Below are 21,453 nucleotides of genomic sequence, written 5' to 3'. Positions count from 1 at the left end.
CTATTGAGATGAATGGGGCTCAGTGACTTTCATGACCTGGGGAAATGGTTTCACCGCATATTAATTAGGGGCCTTAGAAGTTCGAGATCCAACAGAATCTCTATGCTGGATTGTGCACATCACCTGAATCATTTTTCATCTCCACCCTACTCCACCTGAATATGGTGAGAACGTATTGGTGTATTCTGTAGTTAGCGGTGACTCCTCGTTAGGTATGAATTAACCACTCTGCTTATTGAATCGGAGGCCAATCAGTGCAGCTTAAAATGAAAGTGAACCAGAATACAGTCAAAAGACTATAAACTCCCAACATGATACAGGTAAAAAATAAGACATTTGACTGCGTATCCACCACATACAATACTATCCGTTTTTGTCTTGGTTATATCTAATTTTGCATGCTCTTTTGTTTATCTACAGGGCAAAGTTTCCCACAACAACGTGTGTCTTTCCTCTGTGTTTGTGAGTGAAGACGAGCACTGGAAGCTGGGCGGGATGGAAATGGTCTGCAAGCTGACAGAAGTGTCTCCTGAGGTGGGTTTTTGTAACAAGGAGCTGGCGCTGGGTCTCCAGCTGCACCATGCCATTACCATTAGGCCCATCTTACTCCCTCAGCATGCCAGCTATTTTAGCTCCTGTGGCACAAATTAGACTGCCAGCTCTTCTGCTCTACAGGAGTGGGGCTGCACCAAAAAAAAAACGTTGGGTACAATAAATACTGCATTAGCTGAGGTGCAATATAAGAAATATATATTTTATACAATGGCTGCAAATTACAATTTTGCTCTATAATGTATCCCAGAGCAGACTTTATAAAAACATGTCGAATGTGCGATCTGTTGCTCAGTGAAAGTGTTGAATCAGATAAGTCTCTGGAGACTTTGGATGCAGATGACTTTGTTAACGACATGTATTACGTCAGTGATTTATTTTTCCATCCTTCAGCATCTGTACATAGGCAGATAATGTAGTGTAATTTGACGCAAGCTTGTTACTGATGTACGTGTGCACCAGATCTAACCTTGCAGTTAGTTGTGTAGTGCAAGAACGTACAAAATTGTTACATTCTGTATACACGTGTAACGTGTCCTTTCTCCTCCTGTTACTACTTTCAATTTGCCATTTCCCAGAATAGTACATGCAGTACCAAAGGTTACACACTCCCACATGAATTCAGGTACAGGTTTTCCCACCCCAAAAACATTGCAGATAAAAAAAGAGAATTTATTTCGAAACCCCTTCTCTCAAAATCTCCCTTTTTTTTAAACATTTTTGAAAGTTGAGCATTCTTCCTGTTTTAACAGCAATAAAGCAAAGCTCAAGTTTGTCATCTGTCTGGGGACCCTTAAGCCAGTTTTAGACTTGAATCTACACTATGCTCCATTTTAGCACGTTGTAGACAGTATGACATGCACTGTAGTCCTTTAGCCACTAATATGTAAACATACTCCTGCAGTGCACAAAGGCTAAGCTTATGTCATAAGTAACTCTACGCATGCACTGCTTGTTTGTATGTCCAGTCTGCAGAGTTTGGGATTGTCCCGATGTCTCTCAGTCATGCCCGGGATGCCTTCTCTTTCGGCCGACTGGTTGAAGGTCTCCTGGCACACGTGAAAGATCAAAGTAGGTTGTCCTGATGCTTGGATTCTTAACATGATATTGTCTGTTTGGAATGTTCACTAATCAGTGCACAAACTACAGGTTCTAATGAAGATCAACTTTCCTTCTTTTTTTTTTTAACCAGTCATTTTCTGACTGATGTGGTTGGAGACCAGATAGAGTTCAGAAAAAGGTTGAGGAGGGTTACATATGGCTTTCCAAAGTGTTATGTGAACATCTAGAGTTGGCCCCAGAACTTACTTTATAAAACATAATCCATAATTGTGCTAAAATGTGCAGACAAAAAATTGTGTTTGGCAGTCAAAGGGGGATAGTACAGCAATTTCAGCGTCAAACCACCTTCAGCAACTCTCGGTGTTCTGTCAGCCTATATATGAACAAATTCTTCAAAATACAGGTCTCCTCTAGGACAGAGGTACAAAGTACATCTCTACTCACAAGTTCATAATGCAATTCTTCATTTATTGTAACAGGCAAGAACAGAGGAGGGTTTGTTTGTGCTGGCTGCACAAGCAGGATTCTCCTCGCCTGGGACTATTTCCCGCACTTTGGAACTAACCTATATATGAGTCATATATAAATGATTACAGCAGGGCCCCGCTTCTCGGCACTCCGCTTTTCGGCGCGGTGCCGAGAAGGGGGCCGCCATGTCCGCGCATGCACAGAACGGTCGGCCATGGGTCGCGCATGGGCAGAACTGGCTGGCCAGGGGTTGCACATGCGCGGAATGGAGGGTTTTCCTTCTGTCGCGCATGCGCAGAATAGCGCATTGCCGGTCTGCGCATGCGCACCTAACGGAAATCGCCGGTTCCACTTTCCGGCGATTTTCGCTTTACGGTGGGTCCTCAGAACGTGTGTGTGCGCGCGCGCGCGGGTGTGCACGCCACATAGCGTAATTCTGTTGAGATTTATTCACTAGGTTGATAATCTTTTAAAAAACACACTCACGCGTTTTTTTTTTTTTAATTACGAGGTGCCCCTATATAAAGTGCTGTATGAGGTACAATCTCTTCTGAAACGCAGTCCAGTTTTGGTACAAAAGTTTGGTAGTGCTTGCTCCTAAATCAAAATCTGAGCCTACGTGTCATTTTCTCTATGCAAAATATGTTTTGAAACTGATGTCGTGTCATGGTTGTATGTGCTTTGTAGATCGTTGTGTAGACCAACGCGTCACAGTCATGTGGCATATCTCATGCGAGCATTTTTCCATAACATAAGACTAAGCTTTAAGTATTGTTTCCTGTTTCTTCAGCCATAAAGGGCTGGTTATTGTGTTGTCTGTATTTTATTTTAATCTGTTACCATATTTTCCCCATGGGTAATGTTCTAGGCATCTGCAAACCTTTTAGTGAAAGTAGGGTTAACTGTATAAGAAGCTTCATAGTACAATCTAGAAACCTAAAACAGGGTGAAATGTAATGGATGAGCGACAAAGTAACCTCAGATTTATCGGGGTGTTTTTGTCTTTGTCATTTTAAGCTGAGGTGCTTTCCAGTTTCAAGAGCACTATTAAGAACGCTCTTCTGAACCCAGAACCGGAGCTGCGACCTGCTTTGTCGTCTTTACTGTCCCATGAGTTCTTCCGGTAAGTGCTTACTCTTTAAAGAAGTGACAAAGTTCAGCGTTCATAGCAACCTGGGGTTACACGAAGTCGCTTGCTGCAAGAACATGTGTTTATTTTTTATTTTTAAAAAGGTTTTACCAGGAAGTAATACTTTAAATTGAGAGGCAACTCTCAATGTAAGTCCTGATGACGATACATGGTTGCATTAAGTGAACAGAGGTTTATACATTATATTTAATTTGCCGATTCTATGTATTCTCCTGTATTTCTTTTGCTAGCCTGTGTCCTCAGATTATAATTTTGTAGATGGGTTTACGGTTTTTACGTCATGCGGCCACCCCTGGGGCGGAATCCGGTTATACAATTCTGGTGATCTGTAAGTGGAAAAAGACACCATGCTAAGGACAGGGGGAATTCCCCAGTATCCGTATAGAGTCTGATGCTGCAATAAAAGACATAAGCTTGTGTATCACAGAATAATACTGTATATATTTTTTCTTATGGCACTGTACGTAGCATTTTGCAGTCACCATTAGCCCTGTCCCGTAGAGTTTATAATCTAATTTTGTTGCCTATGGCACAGGGAGATAAAGGAATTTGCACAATGAGCTGACATTCGGATTTGAACCAGTCTCCCCTGTTTCAAAGTAATTGTTTACAGAGTGCTCATGAGGTTACCCACACACAATACTACGTCTCCTGAACTGCATGTCTACCTCAGGGGGCTGACTCCCGCTCTCAGAGGCCACCAACAAGTCCGGTTTTAAGGATATGCCTGCTTCAGCACAGGTGGTTCAGTTGGAGACTGACCCACGGATTGAGCCACCTGCGATGAAGCAGGGATATCTTAAAAACTTGACCTGTTGGTGGCCCTTGAGCGGGAGTTGGACAGCCCCTGCTCTACCTATTCTGTATTTCTTTCCTATCTTTATTTTGGTAGATTTAATGTTGCATAACCGCATCATAATAAAATGTGTATGTATGGGTTTTCTGAAGCCAGGGTCACGTTTGATGTGTGAATGGCTCCCGATTGCATTAACACAGTTCCCTTTTAAATCACTCCAAGCCCTGTAATATTTCCTCCACTTTATTGGGAAAAGCAGCAGAACACAGATACTTGTGGATGGTGTCTAGTGGTGATTATTAGTTAGAAACCGGTAAAAAGAGATGGCCTCACCATGGGGGATGAACAGAGAAGAGTCTTGTACTCACTGTCTCCAGGGTGGAAAAAGGAAGTGAGGGGCAGTGTGGGTAAAGGAATAGTCTAGGGGCAGACTATCTCTGAACAAACAGGAGGGGGGGCAGACTAGCCCATTCTGGTGAGGATCTCAGAAACTGCAGTAGCAGCTCACTGATTCCATGCTCGGAGGCAAGAAATGCAACATTGTTGCAAGTTACACAGGCACAGTATGTGTCTGCAGACTCCATGCAGCTGGGAATAAGATCTGACAGGCAGAAACTGCAAAGGAGAGAGGGGGGTGAGTCAGAAAGGTAGTTCTGGTTCCATGACAATGGGTAAGAAATGAAAGAGAAACTACTGTGGAAAGTGCAGCATATAAAGTACATAAAAGGGGGAGATAAGTGGAGGTCTCCTAGCTATTGAGAATTGAACACGCTTGGCTATTTACTTATTATGCAGCATTGCCTGGGTTGTTTGGACAAAATCACATGTACTGTATTGTCATGGGAAAAAACTCAGTCCCACACGTATTCTTTTTAGGCAAAAACAATCTGTTGGAAAACATTATTGCAGCAGCTGCTTGCAAGAGTGCATTTAATGCAACTCCAAAACATGGCGGTGACGTAACACAGCGGCACTGCACTATAGGCTCTAAGCAAGCGGTCTTATACCAGAAGGGGCGGGCATGCATCATTTTGCAATGCCTGCCCATATGACTTCATCGGGCATCATACTTTTCTTGCAGTTACTTGGTTATACATTTTGCAATATATTTTAGCAGATTAAGCAAAATGGAAAACTCGTGCTAAGCTACCTCATGTTTCTCAAGGCCGACAGCTGGTACATCTCTGACTCTACATGGGGGGTTAATAGATAAGACGAGGGGCCCAGCTAAACAAATAAATTACAGTTTCAGCATTAAGAAAAGTTCCAAGGACAAAAATTGTGACACACACACACATACATACTTAACCCATAACGCAATGAAACACAAAGCATGGCTCTTATAACTATGAAAAACAAAAACCTGGTTACAGCTATGCATAGGAATATTGTGACAATATTATTATTTCATAATTGCTTATGCTGTATGTACGAATACCAAGAAAAGTCATTTCCATCAAGATACAGATGGGTAAATCGGGGTCATACTCATTTTAATCCAAGGAAAATTTTGGTTAACATGGGATTATGGCTGGTTTGTATGTAATCCCCGGATAATTTTAGTATTCCTCATCATGGCATGGTTCTCCAATAGATTAATTTATCTCTTGGTATGAATGATTTTTTGCTGGGTGGTCATTCTTGTGTCTTTGTACAGCTCTGTTAAATCTTGTCTAGTTCGTAATATATATTGGGGTTTTTTTTTATTTTTTTCAAAGGAATGATTTTCTGGAAGTAGTCAACTTCTTGGAAAGTTTAACTGTGAAAAGCGAGGAAGAGAAGAATGAATTTTTCAAGTAAGTTTAATTCTTTCCAAATGAATATTGTGTAAACATTTTGAAATGTTCACACACCTCCAGCCACTCCTAGTTTTTCTACTTAAAGACCATCGTATAAACTGTCGCACTCAGGCAGCAGAATCCTCCCACGTGGGAGAGGGGACTTTGGAGACCAGAAGTGGTAGAGACTTGAAAAGCATTATAAGTAGGCTATCTTTGGGGTCTTATAATGAGCTGGATTTATATAGGTCTGCAAACCAATTGGGTGCAGCAAGAAATGCGCTATAGCATAAATAAAAAAAAGCTGTGTGTGCTGTGCACGCGCATAGTAAGTGAAACTTCTTTGACTTTTGTCACAGAAATTGTATTTGTATTGGTGATGTTTTAATTAAAAATCAAAATACAATTTCATTGACAAAACGCAAATAAATTTGACTTAGAACATGCGTACACATCCCTTGTATTTGCACTAAGCGTGAATTCCTCGTGTGTGTGTGTGTGTGCGTGACTGTGTGCGTGACTGTGTGCGTGACTGTGTGTGTGACTGTGCGTGTGACTGTGTGACTGTGCGTGTGACTGTGTGACTGTGCGTGTGACTGTGTGACTGTGCGTGTGACTGTGTGACTGTGCGTGTGACTGTGTGACTGTGCGTGTGACTGTGCGTGTAACTGTGTGACTGTGTGTGACAGTGCGTGTGCGCGTGACAGTGCACGGAACACGTGACAGTGCGTGTGTGCGCGACTGACTGTGTGTGTGCGCGACTGACTGTGTGCGTGTGCGTGTGTGTGTGACCGTGTGCGTGTGACCGTGTGACCGTGTGACCGTGTGACCGTGTGACGTATGCGCAGCCCCCCTGCACCTCACACATCCCCCTAACCTATTCACAGTCAGTGTGTGTATGTGTCAGTCAGAGTGTGTGTGTGTGTGTGTGTGTGTGTGTGTGTGTGTGTGAGTGTGTGTGCATGTGTGTCAGTCAGTGTGTGTGTGTATGTGTGTCAGTCAGTGTGTGTGTGTATGTGTGTCAGTCAGTGTGTGTGTGTATGTGTGTCAGTCAGTGTGTGTGTGTGTATGTGTGTCAGTCAGTGTGTGTGTGTATGTGTGTATATATATGTATGTGTGTGTTTCTGTCACTGTATGTGTGTGTCTCTTTCTGTGTCCTGCCCCCTCTCTCCTGACTCCCCCCCCCCCCCCTCAAAGGCAGGCAGAGCTGCGGACCCGCGGCGGCTCTGCCTGAGTCTCTCCTCCTCCCCTCACACCCCCCCCCCCTCACAGACAGGCAGAGCTGCGGACCCGCGGCGGCTCTGCCTGAGACTCTCCTCCTCCCCTCACCCCCCCTTACAGACAGGCAGAGCTGCGGACCCGCGGCGGCTCTGCCTGAGTCTCCTACTCCCCTCACAGACAGGCAGAGCTGCGGACCCGCGGCGGCTCTGCCTGAGTCTCTCCTCACACCCCCCCCCTCACACCCCGGCGGCGCTCAGTCAGCGGGACGCAGGAAAGCGGAGATAGGGAGGAGAGAGGCTGCGTGGCATGGCAGCGGCCGTTAGGAGCGGCGGCTATCGCCGCCGCATATGTCACGGTTTGTGGGGGGTGTGGGGCTCGGGGGGGGGGGTGTGGGGGGTGATTAGGAGCGGCGCCGGCGGCTATCGCCGCCGCCGCCGCATCTGATTTGTGGAGCGGGTGTGATGTCAGTGTTGGGGTCGGGCTGAGCCAGAACACAGCCCGGCCTCAACTGCCAGCACTGACGTCACATCCGTTTCATTTCTGTCTCCACAATTCTTTTTTGCCCTATTACGAATGAGGTGCCACTAAGGAAGTTTCACTTCAAAAATACAAGAAGTCGCAGGACTGTGATCAGCCCAGAATTCTGGAGCTCATATGTCTCTTTGATAAAGCGCCCTGTGCGTGAAACATGTTAGAGAATGTGTCAGGATTTTTCTCTGTTTTTAATTTAATACATTTTTGATATTGGCCCTCTGTCTCACCGGTACACCTTCTTTCTAGCTGTGCTCTGGATTTTCTATTTATGAATAACCCTTGCAGCATAAATAAAAAGCACTAGGGTTAAATGGGGAGTGGGCAAAAGGAATGAATTCTGCATGGGACAGAGCAGTGATAAACTCCATTGCCTGGCCTCTCTCATAGGAGCTTCTGCTAGATACTGCTTCCCAGGCTTATGCATGGCCATTTTGGTCCGTGCCAATAATGAGGTCCCTGAACACTTACTGTTACAAGGGCGTGTGGGTAAAAATGAAAGCAATAAGATGGCCAGGTGGATTGCTAGATACGTACAAAGTGGTGTAATGCTGGTGTTGTAATCAGTCTTTGTCAATCTGTGTGGGAAAGGTTTTCAAACACGGCATCAAACCTCCTCAAGTCTTGCTTTATTTCTGTGGTGTTGGTCATTTCTCACTGTTAACGATCCAGTGATGGTGAGTGTGCCCTGTATTGTTTTATAAATGTAAGACATAACATATATTAAACTCCTTTTATGTTTTTGGACAGATTTCTTCTAGACAGAGTGTCCTCTTTATCAGAAGAACTAATTGGCTCACGACTGGTTCCTCTCTTACTCAATCAGCTTGTGTTCGCTGAGCCCGTGGCAGTAAAAAGCTTCTTGCCCCATCTTCTCCGGCCAAAAAGGGGTAACTTTCTTCTAACTGTTTCCCTAGTGAAAATGGTCAAGCAAATGAGTTTTGAATGTGACGGGACTGCCACTAAACAGAGACTTGTGTATGCTTAACGAGTGGCCTCAGCTTTCCACTTTTATGCCCTCTAACCTCATTAGTGGGGGTTAATGACTTGTAGTATGGCCATAGAGGTGATGTGTACTATTGATATTTTAGTGTCACTTTTAAAGCTTCCATAAATCCAGATATTAAATAAATCAAGGAGGGCATATACATTATTAAATGTGTATGTTTTCAATATACCAAGAGTGTGCTGATCATACGTAGTACATGTCTATAATGTATTCTTGAAAGACAGCCTGTTGTGAAGGACTTGTGTTGGGTATTCGGGTTTAGCAACACAAAGTCCATATACAAAAGCTACAGCAACATTCCCTGTGTTTAGGCCACTTTAATAAGTCCATATTTAGAAGTCAGTGTGGTGACTTTGATAAATAACCCCCACTGAGTATCTTTATACAAAGTCTCCCAGATGCAACACGGGGGCAAAGAAACTGACTCAAATGTAGTAATCTTTTCAGTGCTAGGGGTCTGGCGGCAACAGAATGCCAATGGACATCCAGCTCTTCCCTCCAAGATCGATCAGGTGGCGAGATCACACCTCCGGATACAGGACACAAAAGCGAAGAGACTTCCACTTCCGTTTGGCTAGGGCTGACTGCTCCCTCAGCCCCATGTACCCCTAAAAAAAACACAATTGCACATGACGTACCTGGTATGACAATAGGGCACTGACCGGGTTAGGGAAAAACCTTTTTCATTGCAACCAATGGGATTTTCTTGATTGATCAATCTGGTGCAGTGTTTTTGCACACGTTTTGCCATTGGGAGAGACTTTTTGGTAAATGACCCCTAGTATCTGTAGTCTTGTATGGGCTTCTTTCAGTTGAGAGAACAGTGAAATTGTATTTTAAAGCAACCGTCTCTGTACCCGAGTTTTTAAAATGCATATTTAATGTCGATGTAACTTTTCATACATTTGTCTTCTGATTTTATTCTTTATTTTACAAGCGATTATGCTGCAGCATAAATTTATACGTTTTAAACTGCCATCCTAAGCCATTTCTAATTGCTGATTCCAGTCACTGAGCTCTGTGATGCTTTTATTTTCTATATATTTCTAGTGGGTACTGGGATAGAATAAAAACACAATGTTGTATAATTTATGAGTGCTCTGCTTTTTTTAAATTATTTTTTGAGGGCCTCTTGCCAACGAGACTCTTGACACTAGGTCACCTGACGGTCCATATCTCCCTTTCATTGTGGTGCAGATATTATGGGGAGAAACCGTGAAGATTGCCTGCTGTCCCCAGCTCTCTTCCAGACCAAGGTCATCCCGGTGCTGATGAAAATGTTTGAGGTCCATGAGGGGCACGTGCGTGTGGTGCTGCTGACACACATAGATGCCTATGGGGAACTCTTCACTCTGAAGGAGCTAAAAGACATAATTCTTCCACAGGTTAGAGGAGACCCGGGGCGGGCCCACAATGCAATGGAATGGATACTGCAATAGGTTTCTGCTTTAGGAAACAACATTTTGCTCTGTATCTGTCATTGGTCAGTGTTATGACACCCCTATATATGGTGATCATATGTCACTGCTGTCCTTGTAGAGCCGAGCAGGAGGGATGCAGCACAGGTTATATGATTTATACCAGATTTTGAATTGGGGTAGATCATGGTTAAAATAGATATAATAGCAGCCATACTTGGAATAACTCTGATCGCTTGCATTTATTTCTTGCTTTTGCCTTATCCATATGGTCGTTTCTCTTGGATGTCCTGGCAGGTGCTGTTGGGCTTGCGGGACACCAGTGATATGCTTGTGTCGTTCACCCTCCGTGGCCTGGCTGCCTTGGTGTGTCTTCTTGGGCCTGAGGTGGTCGTGGGAGGTGGAAGGGTCAAGATTTTCAAGAGTACGACACCAGGTTTTCCAAAAACGACAGACACCACTCCGGAAGGTAAACCGAAACCGGCGGTGAGGGTATATTTATATATACCATCTCCGCCTCTTTGTCTTTTTCTCTCGCTTTCTTACTTTCATTTTTCAAGATATATAAAATACCCGGTTAACGGTGGGTCTGTTTGGGATCACACACAGGAGATTCACTAAGCTCCAATACGGGGTATTGGATCTAAATCCCACGTTAACTGCCATTCAGGTCAGTGTCGGTTAACGTGGGATTGAGTTCTGATGCCACTTGTCAGAACTTGGTATATTTGTGTGTGTCAGTCGTAGCTGTAGAATTGTACAAATGGCCCATTTTAAATGTTTTTGTTTTAAGTTCTTCCTATGTTTCATATGGAGCAGTACTACATGGCCATTTGCAATCAAAACAATATTCGTTACTGTGTGTTTAGGTGGTTATCTTATTTTTTGGTATGTATGTATTCCTCTGTTGCACATTTTCTGAACTCCCCTTATTTCTCATCCAGTCATTTGGAATGGTCTTTACTTACCATCCATAGGTTGAGTTTCGTGTTAGACATGCTGCTCTCGTGGGTATTCAAGCGTCCCTGACAATAAGAAGATGGCCTGGCAGTTATTCCAAGATGCACCATGTTTTAGTAAACACGAGACGTTTTGAGCTTTCCTTGCACCCACGAGATGTTTTCTACCTCTTTAATGGCTCTATAGGGAGCACGATGTTGATGCTCCCGCTGGGAGGAATGTTGTGAGCCGCTGCATGTTTGCTTATAAGATAATTCATGGAGAGACCGATAGGATCATTTATAGAAACTGGTCTATCTTAAAATCAGTCATGTTATAATTCCTAATTGACACACCGTGCCTCAGATGTACAGTATAGCCTTGCCAGCCTGACTCCATTGACACAGCAATCCAGTCATTTTCTTGTTTACCTGAATTCATGCAGTTTTTCAATAGTCCTTAATTTCTATGGATAATGAGGATTCACTAAGGTCTGATGCGAGCTGTCGCAGATCGAGCCATTGCGGGTTGGAGCTCTGATACCCCCTCATCCGAGCGTGCAGAATCCCGCCCATTGAGTAGAATCGGGACGGTAGTAGCATGTCATAATGCTATGGAACTTGATCGACAATACTGTGTCTGTGTATACAGGACTGCACGTTATGGGCACGGATAGAATATTGTTTTTTGGGAAAGCAAATCCTAAAGACTGAAAACACACAAGTGTCCATGTAGGTGAATGTTATGTCACTTTTTTATTTTTATTTTTTACCCAACTTCTCTTTATTGTGCTGAAGAGAGTTATATTGTAGTTTCAGGGAAACGTTATTTAACACCTGAGGTTAAATAAATATCTCCTGGTTCACAGGCTAATGACCGCCAAGCCTAGACACCACAGTAGCAACATGAATGAGACCTTCTTTTCATGAGCTCACCATCTACTAGATTATTTTAATTGTCCAGTATTTAATGGTGAACTAATTCATAGGAGCATCGTAAACTAGATTTGAGACTTCAAGGAGGAGGTGATGGGTGCTGTCGTAGTTAAGGTGTTGAAGGGTGTATTCGGGAAGCATTGGCAGTGCAAGCTGCGATTTATAGTAGGCACGGCGGTGCGTGCGATTTTTGCATGTTGCACGAACAAGGCGCAGCAGCTGATACGGTCCGGCCATAGTGACCGCGCGCGATGCAGTGACCGAGCCGCAGATTTTTCAAAAGACAAATGGTTTTGTTTTTTCGCACGGCCGCATCACGTGAGAGTTTCAACCAATGAGGGCAAACCAGCTTGGTGACGCCTCCAGTTTAGTGCACCCATTGCTCAGGCGACAAGTGCGCCCGACGCCATGCGCTCCGTCGCGCGCCTACTATACTTTTAGCCTAAAACTCATTTGCAGGGAAATTAATCCGGGATTTCTAATCCATCCCATGGGATACCAGTACATTTCTGTTTTAATGCTTGGGGATCGAGCAATTTTTGTTCTGTTTGTAATCCAAGTTGGGCACATGCGCACACCATTCTCTGCAGATTAACTATAGGTCTATAAAACTATTTTGTGTGTGTATATATCTATATCTATTTTACACACTGTTTCTGTATACAGATTGTTTGTTAATCCTTCTGAGCTGGCGGAGTCAGCATTATCAACCAATTTGGGGGCGGGAGGAATTTCTATTCAATTTGTTTGCACCGTGCAGCCTGAGGCAAAGGGCAAAATGATTTAGCCATCAACAGACCTTTCCTGCAACTCCAATAATATGTTGCTAGGTGGGTAAAGTGAATACAATCAATAATGTGGAGAAGGTGCTACATCTGGCATCTGAACACTGCTCTTCCACATCCCAGTTTGTTGCCAGCAGTGTCTTGGGTAGTCACGTGTTTACATGCACGGTACAGCTCAGGCAGACCTCTTGTTTTATGCTTTCATCATTCTGGTGTAAGTTGTTTACACTGATTTTCTTCATCCGTTTACTCATCTGCAGTGTCTGTGATCTACATGGAGCATCATTTTTATAAAGCTCGGCTTTTTCAGATGGCCCATTGAGGTGGGTGAGCCTCGAGGTGCACGAAGGCATAATCTGGGGTAGTACATCTTTACCTAAATCCTTATTAAGACTTTGTTAAATAGATTTGGAAATCAGGACTATCCAACTAAACTCCACATTAAAGCAGCAGCAGTTAAAGCAATATCATACGTGGGTTTTTTTGTTTTTTTAATAAATAAGTTCTGTTCTATGAGAAAATACTTGTAGCATTTAAAAAATGTAAAATGTTTTAAAGACATTTTTAATGTTTCTAATGGAGGAAGCATTTCCAAAGTAATAGCCACCTTCCCTTCTGATAGGCTCTGGCTCTTGAGCCCCGCCCTCTCTCCAGCAGCGAACCAGTTCTATCTAGTAACTGCCCAGTCGATCATATTCCAGGAACTACATTGCCCACAATGCTGTGCAAGAACTGAATTAAATAGCCCCGAGCAAGCGATTGATTACAGGAGAACAGATCGATCTGCAGATTAGCTAATCACTTGTCGGTGTGCAGACTGTATTGATGCACATATTGAATAAGAACAAAAAATATATATATTTTAAAAAAAACGGCAGCTTGAACTGCAGCTTTAAGGTACACAAAGGTAAATCTAAACTTGCATAAATCGAGCATCATTAAACCAGCACAATGCTCATATCGAAGAATCGATGCTGCTGCTTTTCGCTTGGACCTCATTAACCAACCCAATGATCTAAGAAAGGATATCAAGCAACATACTGTATGAGCCATTCATATTATACAGTCTCTTTGAGTTATTGAAGCAGCATTCTTCTCCTATATAATAACTCATGACAGTAAGTAAGCTGTAAGTGTTATTCTTCCATTGTTACTGTATGTTCCCGCAAAGTCCTTTAGTATGAGATGCAGTTGTGTGTTTCTTAATGTCACCATTACCAAAGTTTCTTAATGTCTCACTGCCGGTGGGTGAGCTGTGTTATTTCTTTTATTTCCCAGCTGACGGCATCTGCTCCCTTGCATGAAAGGATGATTACTGTAGCACTCGGTGACGATTTTGTGAACGTATCATATATATATATTTTTTTCTTTTTAAAGCCGACTGGATCATCGGCGTGAGATAACAACATTCGTACTAGTGGTTTCTCACTTGGCAGGATAATTTCTGCTAGCTTGAATCAATCTTGGACTTTTCTGTGTAACGCCGCCCTTTTCAGCCACATACTGCCCTTTTGGCTGCATATAAATGTTAAAGGACAAACTACCCTACCATGACCGATCTAAAATAAAGCATCACTTTCTGGAAGAACAGGACACCTTGCATCTCCACGCATGACCCCCTGTTTAGGAGATAACATTCGTCGGCTATTTTCAATATAGAATATAAATGTTCCTTGCTGGACATTTGAATTCAGAAAACTAGAAACTGGTATATTTGACGCATCCAATCTACCCATCTTCCTTCCTGTTAAACCATCAACTACATTTGATCCGTGGCCTTTTCACCTATTGGTATCTGTCGTTGTGTATATAACCATGGGCCTTTTATAAACAAAACTTTTTTGTATTTGCCTCCACTACCTATGCTGGAGTACCATCAATCCACTACCATTTTGATTCCTGTTGTCACCTAATTAAGATCCTTGATGTCTTTGAAGCCTTTTTAAACCTTCTTTTTCCTTTGCGAACATGTTTTCGTATTTTTTCCTTGCAATTTTTTTATTGCAGCAAACCATGCACCATGTTAGTTTATTTTTTTATTTTTTTCAAATCTACATTTATTGTATTTTCATGGTCGAGATGTCTTCTAGAAATGGGACAGTAGTGAATTCTTTAATAAAGACCCGTTATGTGGTACCACCACCTTCCTTCTGCTGGATATACTGTTCCCTTTACATTCCATCATTGTGCAGGCCCTTCCCACTTTGTTACGCTGCTTGGCTACTTTGAAGGCATCACATGGGATGAAGTTCCTCTTTGGTGGAGATAGATGTAATCACTTAAGCGTACTGTTCTATTATATGTCTGTACAATGGAACATCAGGATCTCTTATGGGAAATACCCATGGATCTGAAAGCATCTTCCAAAGATCATGATTCCTTTCCAGTGATCTTGCCATCAAACCAGACACTTGGAAATGTAAAGAATGCTGTTCCTACATCAATAATTTGAAACGCCAGCATTTGCGTAAAGACTGGACTTCTATTTATAATTTTGTTCTTGCGCTGTATATTGCACGTAAATGACTCGCCTATGGGCCAGCTCTATGTAACTTGAGTCTTGAGCTGTTTTCTCACTTACAAGACCAATTCCTTTGGGCTGCACTGTCTCCTCTTTCTTGGGGACATAAGGCAAGTTTTGCATGAATGCTTATTTTATTTGTTTTTATTAAATATTTTCATACTGTAATTAAATAATTGTAGCCATATGTTTCACTGTGCCTTTTTAACCAGCCGTTTAAAGCTTGAGATATGTATTTAGTCTGTTTCTCTCTGTATATGTCTCTAATTGGTAATAATGTGCAGAGCAGTGTGTTTTGAATACTTCTGCTGTGTCTATTTCTGTTGGAGTTATTGCACCTTTAAAAAAAAAAAAAAAAAAAAAAAAAAGGATCAGCGCATTGTTGAAAATCTGACACCTGTAGACTCAAAGTATAGTGTGATGTCATTTACTTTTTTTTTGTTCCTGTTACTATGTTCTGACATTAAATATAGGGTGGCAGCATTGGAAAACGGTCTTGTGCCTTTTTAAAGGTGCTATTCCATTTGGTAACTTCTATCGTCTTTAGTTTTTTTTTTTTAATAATCGTATCTAGTTAATCTTTGAAGCAATATTGATGTATACAGAGTTTTGATATTCTTATCACTGTTGGTAACTTTGCTCTGATCATTGCACTATTGCAATGTCTGCTGCATTTTTTTTTTTCATTTAAACATACCACCAACTTCTGATGAGGCCCCCTCTTAGGCCAGCCACAAGCTTGCGTGTATAACCCAGGGCCCCAAGTGGTACTTCCTGGTTCGGCCAGATGCCCCCCAATGGCAGCCCTTCTCCTTTCCTCGTATATTAGTTGTTCTTTTGGGACTATTTTTCTTTAGTTTTTTTTTTAGAGACCGAGAGAAGGCCAATCCAGGTCTATAGAAAACCCATACAAAATGTTTATTTTGATACGGATCAATCTTTCGGCTCACTGCGGAGCCTTTCTCAAGAGGCTCAGCAGTTAGAGAAACGTGGATCTGTTCTAAAACTTTTTGTATGGTTTTTCTAAAGACTTCAAGTGCCTGTTCTCATCTTGTATTACCATTATTTGTTGCAGCTTTCACTTGGGCAGCTAACATTCTATTTAGGTGGGGTGCCGCTGTACTTACCTGTTTATACATATCCACTCTCTACCCTATCTATCTCTCTCTCACATTCCATTCATTTAAAGGGGCTGAAAGGTGCCTCCCATGCTGGAAAGTGCCTTGTGGTATAGCTATAGCACCACTTGGTAAATATGGCCCAATTTCTCAAAATCTCACATGTTTGGGACTGTAAGAAATGGGAAACAAGTGTAAGCAATAAAACCTCTGGAAAGAGTCATAACTAAATACTTTTCCCTACATGGACTCTTGCAGTACATGATATAAATAAATGAACTGTGTAATACCACATGTCAGAGTTACCGTAACCATATTTGATCATGAAAAAAAAAAACAATAAAATTATGTTGCAGATAGATTTTTAATTTTTTTTTTATAGTCATGATTGTTTATTTCTTAACTTGACCTTTCAGAAACTCTGTCCTAAGCCTCTTCCTTAGATGTTGGCTCATTTAACTTTCTTTGCCAGGCTATTTGATGCCCTTTTGGACAGGAGTATGTTTTCCAATTTGCATTATTTTTAAATGAGTAGTAAACTGAGGGAAAATAAGAGATGAAAGGAGTGAGCACATGGTGCTATTAACTTATCAGTACCAGCAAAATAATTTGATACATATGTTTATCAAACTGAATGGGACTGCCAGGGACCCCCGCTGTGTTAATCCGATGGGCCATTAGTCTGCCTGCACAAATGTTGCAGGATTACTGGGAGATAGCCCCAGATTTTCCAAGGCAAGTGTTCGGATACTCGTGGCTGCATCTGAACATCTTTATTTATATAGTGCCATCCACGTACATAGCGCTTCACAGCAGTAATACATGTGACATAATAATAATAATATAACATAATGGGCATAAGCGCTTCAGATATGAAAGTAACAGTAGAAAAGGGAGTCCCTGCCCTGAAGAGCTTACAATGTAAGTAATGGTGCAGGTCAGATGAATGCATACTGCCTGCATTATGTTTGAGTGAAGACTTGTGTACATATATTTTTCATTATTTTAATGTAACAATAAAATTGACTTTATTTCATGTATGCATCAAATAGTGTTTGCTTATTTATTGTCAACCGAATAAAGCCTAATCATTCTAAAATCCCAAGCACTGAATTGTAATGAGTCTGGTTTATTTAAGGGAGACACACAAGTTATTGTGGTGCACCAGCAAGCAGAAAGAATCCGATGGCTTTTTTCTCAGTAATGAGGGATGTTCAGCCTCCCTCACATGGGTCCCTTGTAAACGTAATCTCACTCTTTGCTAGAGCACGCACCGTGTCTCTCACACAGTCTCTCTTAGAAACCAGCTCCGATGTGACCGTGATCTCCCCATAGCAGAATGACGTAACCGATACACAATTGGGAGAGCCAAAGGGTGGAGGAAGACTGTTAGGCTGAGTCCATAGACACTAAGCCCTTGCGGAGTCTGAGGGAAAGCGGGTGCTTTCCCTGGCCTTACTACGCACGCCGTCCGGGGGCGTGTCTATTGGCGGGCCAGTGACGTCTCGGAGTTGGTTCGCCCTCCTTGTGCGAACCGCTCACGTGACCGGCCCTAAAATTTGAGTGTCTGCTACGCTTCCACACGCCTGCGGAAGCCCCTGCTAAAGCCACTCTCATTGCGGCTGCAGGGGCTCAATGACACGCGTGAGCGTGGCTAAGCGCTGACCATGCCCGCGGCCTTACATTGTCAAGGTGCTGGCAAAATAATGCCAGTCAGGAGGGATTGCATCTTTAATCACTCAACACCCATATTTGCTTATCTGTGGTTATCTCTCACTACTTTTCTCAGCGCTGTCTCCTTTCTGACCCTGTTTGTCTCTATGGTTTTCATGCCTGAAATATTTCCTTTTACTGTCGCGTAACTCAGGGGCTTCTTTGTAATAGATGTTTTCTAATTTTCCTCTCCCACATTCGTCTAAATTTAGCATAGGTTGAACTGGATGGACGGGTTTTTTTTTTCCCTCAACCTCATCTACCATGTCAGGGGTGCGCAATCTATTTTTTTTCTTTTCTGCTCTCCCCCCTGGTCGCGACCCCCTTAACATTTCTCTGATGTCACAACGTCATGTGATGTCGCAGGGCCCTTTGACGTCGCGGTGTCATGGCGAAGTGTCGCCAAAAGCCGCCGGAGACAAGGTAAGAGGGAGTTGGAGGCCTCGGACGCTCCCCCGGCATTTAAATGTTGTGGGGAAGAGCGCTGGGCCTCTAAGCGCCGTGCCCTGCCCCCAGAAAACTTTCTGCTCCCCAGTACAATGTAACATAGAAGGAATCATTTAAAAAAAAACTTATTTGCCAAAGTAGTATTTCAGGAGCCTGAAAAACACTTATCCCTTATCACCAAACACACTCGCCTTCTGTGAAACTCTACTTACATAATGTCTCTCATTGCAGCACCACTTGCATTGTAAGCTCTTTGGGAAATATTTGGCTTTTCCCAATGTTTACTTTCAGGTGAGACTCCTGTACCTGTATTGTAGGTTATTGCTTTACATTTTCAGTGTTTCATGCGTGTGAGTATATTGTCGGTGCTATCTGACATCACTGCCTTAGAAATAAACTGATTAAAAATTATTCTATAACTCCTTAGAGAATATCCAATATCTGCCCCCTTGTGTCTGTCACCCACTTCTACACAGAACCCAAAACGGTTTTAATATAAAGCAGCCCAAGATCTGGACACAACCACTGATATGCGAGGAGCTATTTTTTATGTTTGTTCTTTTATGTAGAATGTATTTTTTCTGCTGCTTTAACCTTGACAAATCTGTCCCCCATTAGGCTGCGGACACGCTGGCGCTGACCGCGCTCATGCTTGAGTGGTGACGTCACCAACTCTTCAAGCATGAGTGAGCGGCTGTCCGGCAATTTTTAGAGCAGGGGCATGGCTATGAAGGGAGGGGGCATGTCATTGGCTGGATCGGGGCTGTCTGTGTGTCTCCATGCTCTCCCTCCCCCCTTCCAAAAATGGCAATTAATTGTGCATGAAAAATAAACCTCCACGTCCCCCCCTCCTTCCACCTCTCTCCACTCAGCCTATTCTGCGCCTCACCCCATTGGTAAGAGCAGGGTCGTGTGACCCTGCTCTGCGCTCAGAACTCAAAGCTTGGGAGAGCTTACGTGCACGAGTGCGCACCACGTGAGCGGGGACGGCAGAATTAGTATTGCAGGAAGGAACCTCGGCAAGCACTGCGCGCTCAGCACTAGCGTGGCCGCAGCCTTAAGCGGAGTCCATAGAGACTTCAGCCGTGCGGAGACTGAGGGAAAGCGGGTGCTTTCCCTGGCCATAGGCCGCGTGCCGTGTCTGGGGGCGAGCCAGTGACGTCACGGAGCTGGTTTGCCCTCATTGGGCGAACCGCTCACGTGACCGGCCCTCTGCTCCCAACAGCGCGCAAACTAAAAATGTATTGTCTGCTTCGCCTCTGCACGCGTGTGCGAGCCCCTGCTAAAGCCGCTCTCATTGCGGCTGCAGGGGCTCACTGACAAGCGTCAGCGCGGCTCAGCGGATAATCACTGACCATGGACTCAGCCTTAAGCCTGGGACATAGTGGTTTAATCTGGGCTGAGGCGCGATGAGGCTCAGGGAAAGCGGTGCTTTCCCTGGCCTTACACAGCACGCTGTCCGTGGGCGTGTCAGTGACGTCACGGAGCTGGTTCGCCCTCATTGGGCGAACCGCTCACGTGACTGGCCCTGTGCTCCGGCAAGCGGGGAAATTTGAAGACTCGGTAAGACACACGCTTCCCCCAGCGTGCGGACGCGTACGCGAGCCCCTGCAAAAGCCGCTCTCATTGCAGCTGCAGGGGCTCAGTGCCGAGCAGCCGCGCGCCTCAGCACGGGTCAGTGCATAAGCGCCGACCATGCCCGAGGCCTTACAAACACAGACTCTGATCATGTAGCAAACAAGGCACAAAGCTCCATTAAGTGACTTGACATATACTGACATACCTGTGTTAACTATGACATCTGTTGGTGATAATGAGATCCCTCCCTCCTTCTCTTGCAAAAGCCCTATTCTGAATTGGCGATACAAAGACATTCTTCCCATCACGTTATTGGCAGATAACACGACTATGTGCTTCAAATACGTGACATTAAGCCTCCGTTAGTGAGGTGAAAGGCTGCTGGTTTTTTGCATATAATTAGCTTTGAGCCAATGCATTAATCCCAGGGGACATAACGTCCGTTCTTGTTTTAGGCAACGTCACATTATGAGCACTGATTGATTTAACTAAGCTTTGTGGATTTAGTCAGTGGTAGGTAACATAATATACCTCAAGGGCCGCATGTGTCCCATAAGCCATCTAAAGGGCCGCATGTTGCACAAATACGCACGCAACGTTGCAGCCGTGGGTAGGAGCTCCCTGCCCCCTCCATCTTAATTACTCCTCATGCTGGGAACTAATGATTAGCACAGTCATTAGGCACACTGAGGGAGCGGGAAGAAGCTACTATCCAGACCAGCAACATCCTCACGCCCTCTGCACTGGGGAGAGCAGAGCGGGGTTCTGGGTTGGGCAGCGGTTGGGGCCACACACCAATGGTTTAGCCCCGACTGCCCCCCGCTTTCACCTATTTAAGAGAATATGATCTCCAGCTTTTTTTCCTGTTTAGCAATTTTGTTCTTTGTCTGCCACAAACTTTTTTTTTTCTTTCTTTTTTTGCATTTGCTTCCACTAATGCTGAAAGTGCCGTTCCCTCTGCGTGTTTATTTTCTTAAAGGTTTCTTCATTGTATAATATGGTTTGTTTTTTCCTGCTTACTCGTTAATAAAGGAGCAATCGAACTGGGAAATGTATTAAAAAAAAAAAAAAGCATTTAAACATTGGATTGAAGCAGGGGTCTCGAGTTGAACCCCGTTAATTTCAGTTGTGGGGACCCCCTGCTTCCAAAATTCACCCACTTGGATTGCCTCTTTAAACTGTACAGGGGTTTTTTTTTTTTAATAAACAATTATCCCCAAATCCCTGCCATTCCTGGGCTTCATACAACCTTATCAGTGAAGCTCAGGATAAGCCTTTGGGGGGCGTGTATAAAGCAAGTCGCTTTTTAATTGCACATTGACATTTGGAGAAGCATTTTGAAAATGCATCTTTAATAATTATCAGTTTATTAAAGTCTGTCTTGCCCCATATGTGAGGGATTTTAGTGATTTGGGGCAGTGCTTAGAGCAGC

At 43.6% G+C, this 21,453-nt stretch overlaps 1 protein-coding gene across 1 annotated transcript in view; it reads left to right on the top strand.

Moving 5' to 3' along the window:
* SCYL3 (SCY1 like pseudokinase 3) overlaps positions 1–21,453 on the top strand; it is a 36,652-nt gene that overhangs the window by 8,722 nt on the left and 6,477 nt on the right. Inside the window, exons 3-9 of the mRNA XM_075616831.1 lie at positions 421–534; positions 1,521–1,623; positions 3,100–3,205; positions 5,747–5,824; positions 8,309–8,448; positions 9,765–9,952; positions 10,283–10,454. Of these exons, the coding sequence (XP_075472946.1) occupies positions 421–534; positions 1,521–1,623; positions 3,100–3,205; positions 5,747–5,824; positions 8,309–8,448; positions 9,765–9,952; positions 10,283–10,454 (901 nt within the window). The remainder of the gene's footprint in view (positions 1–420; positions 535–1,520; positions 1,624–3,099; positions 3,206–5,746; positions 5,825–8,308; positions 8,449–9,764; positions 9,953–10,282; positions 10,455–21,453) is intronic.

This window comes from Ascaphus truei, chromosome 10 (genome assembly GCF_040206685.1).
Source record: "Ascaphus truei isolate aAscTru1 chromosome 10, aAscTru1.hap1, whole genome shotgun sequence".
Classification (NCBI taxonomy): Eukaryota; Metazoa; Chordata; class Amphibia; order Anura; family Ascaphidae; genus Ascaphus; species Ascaphus truei.
Note: the sequence above shows the minus strand (reverse complement) of the source record. Positions and strands in the feature narration are given on the sequence as shown.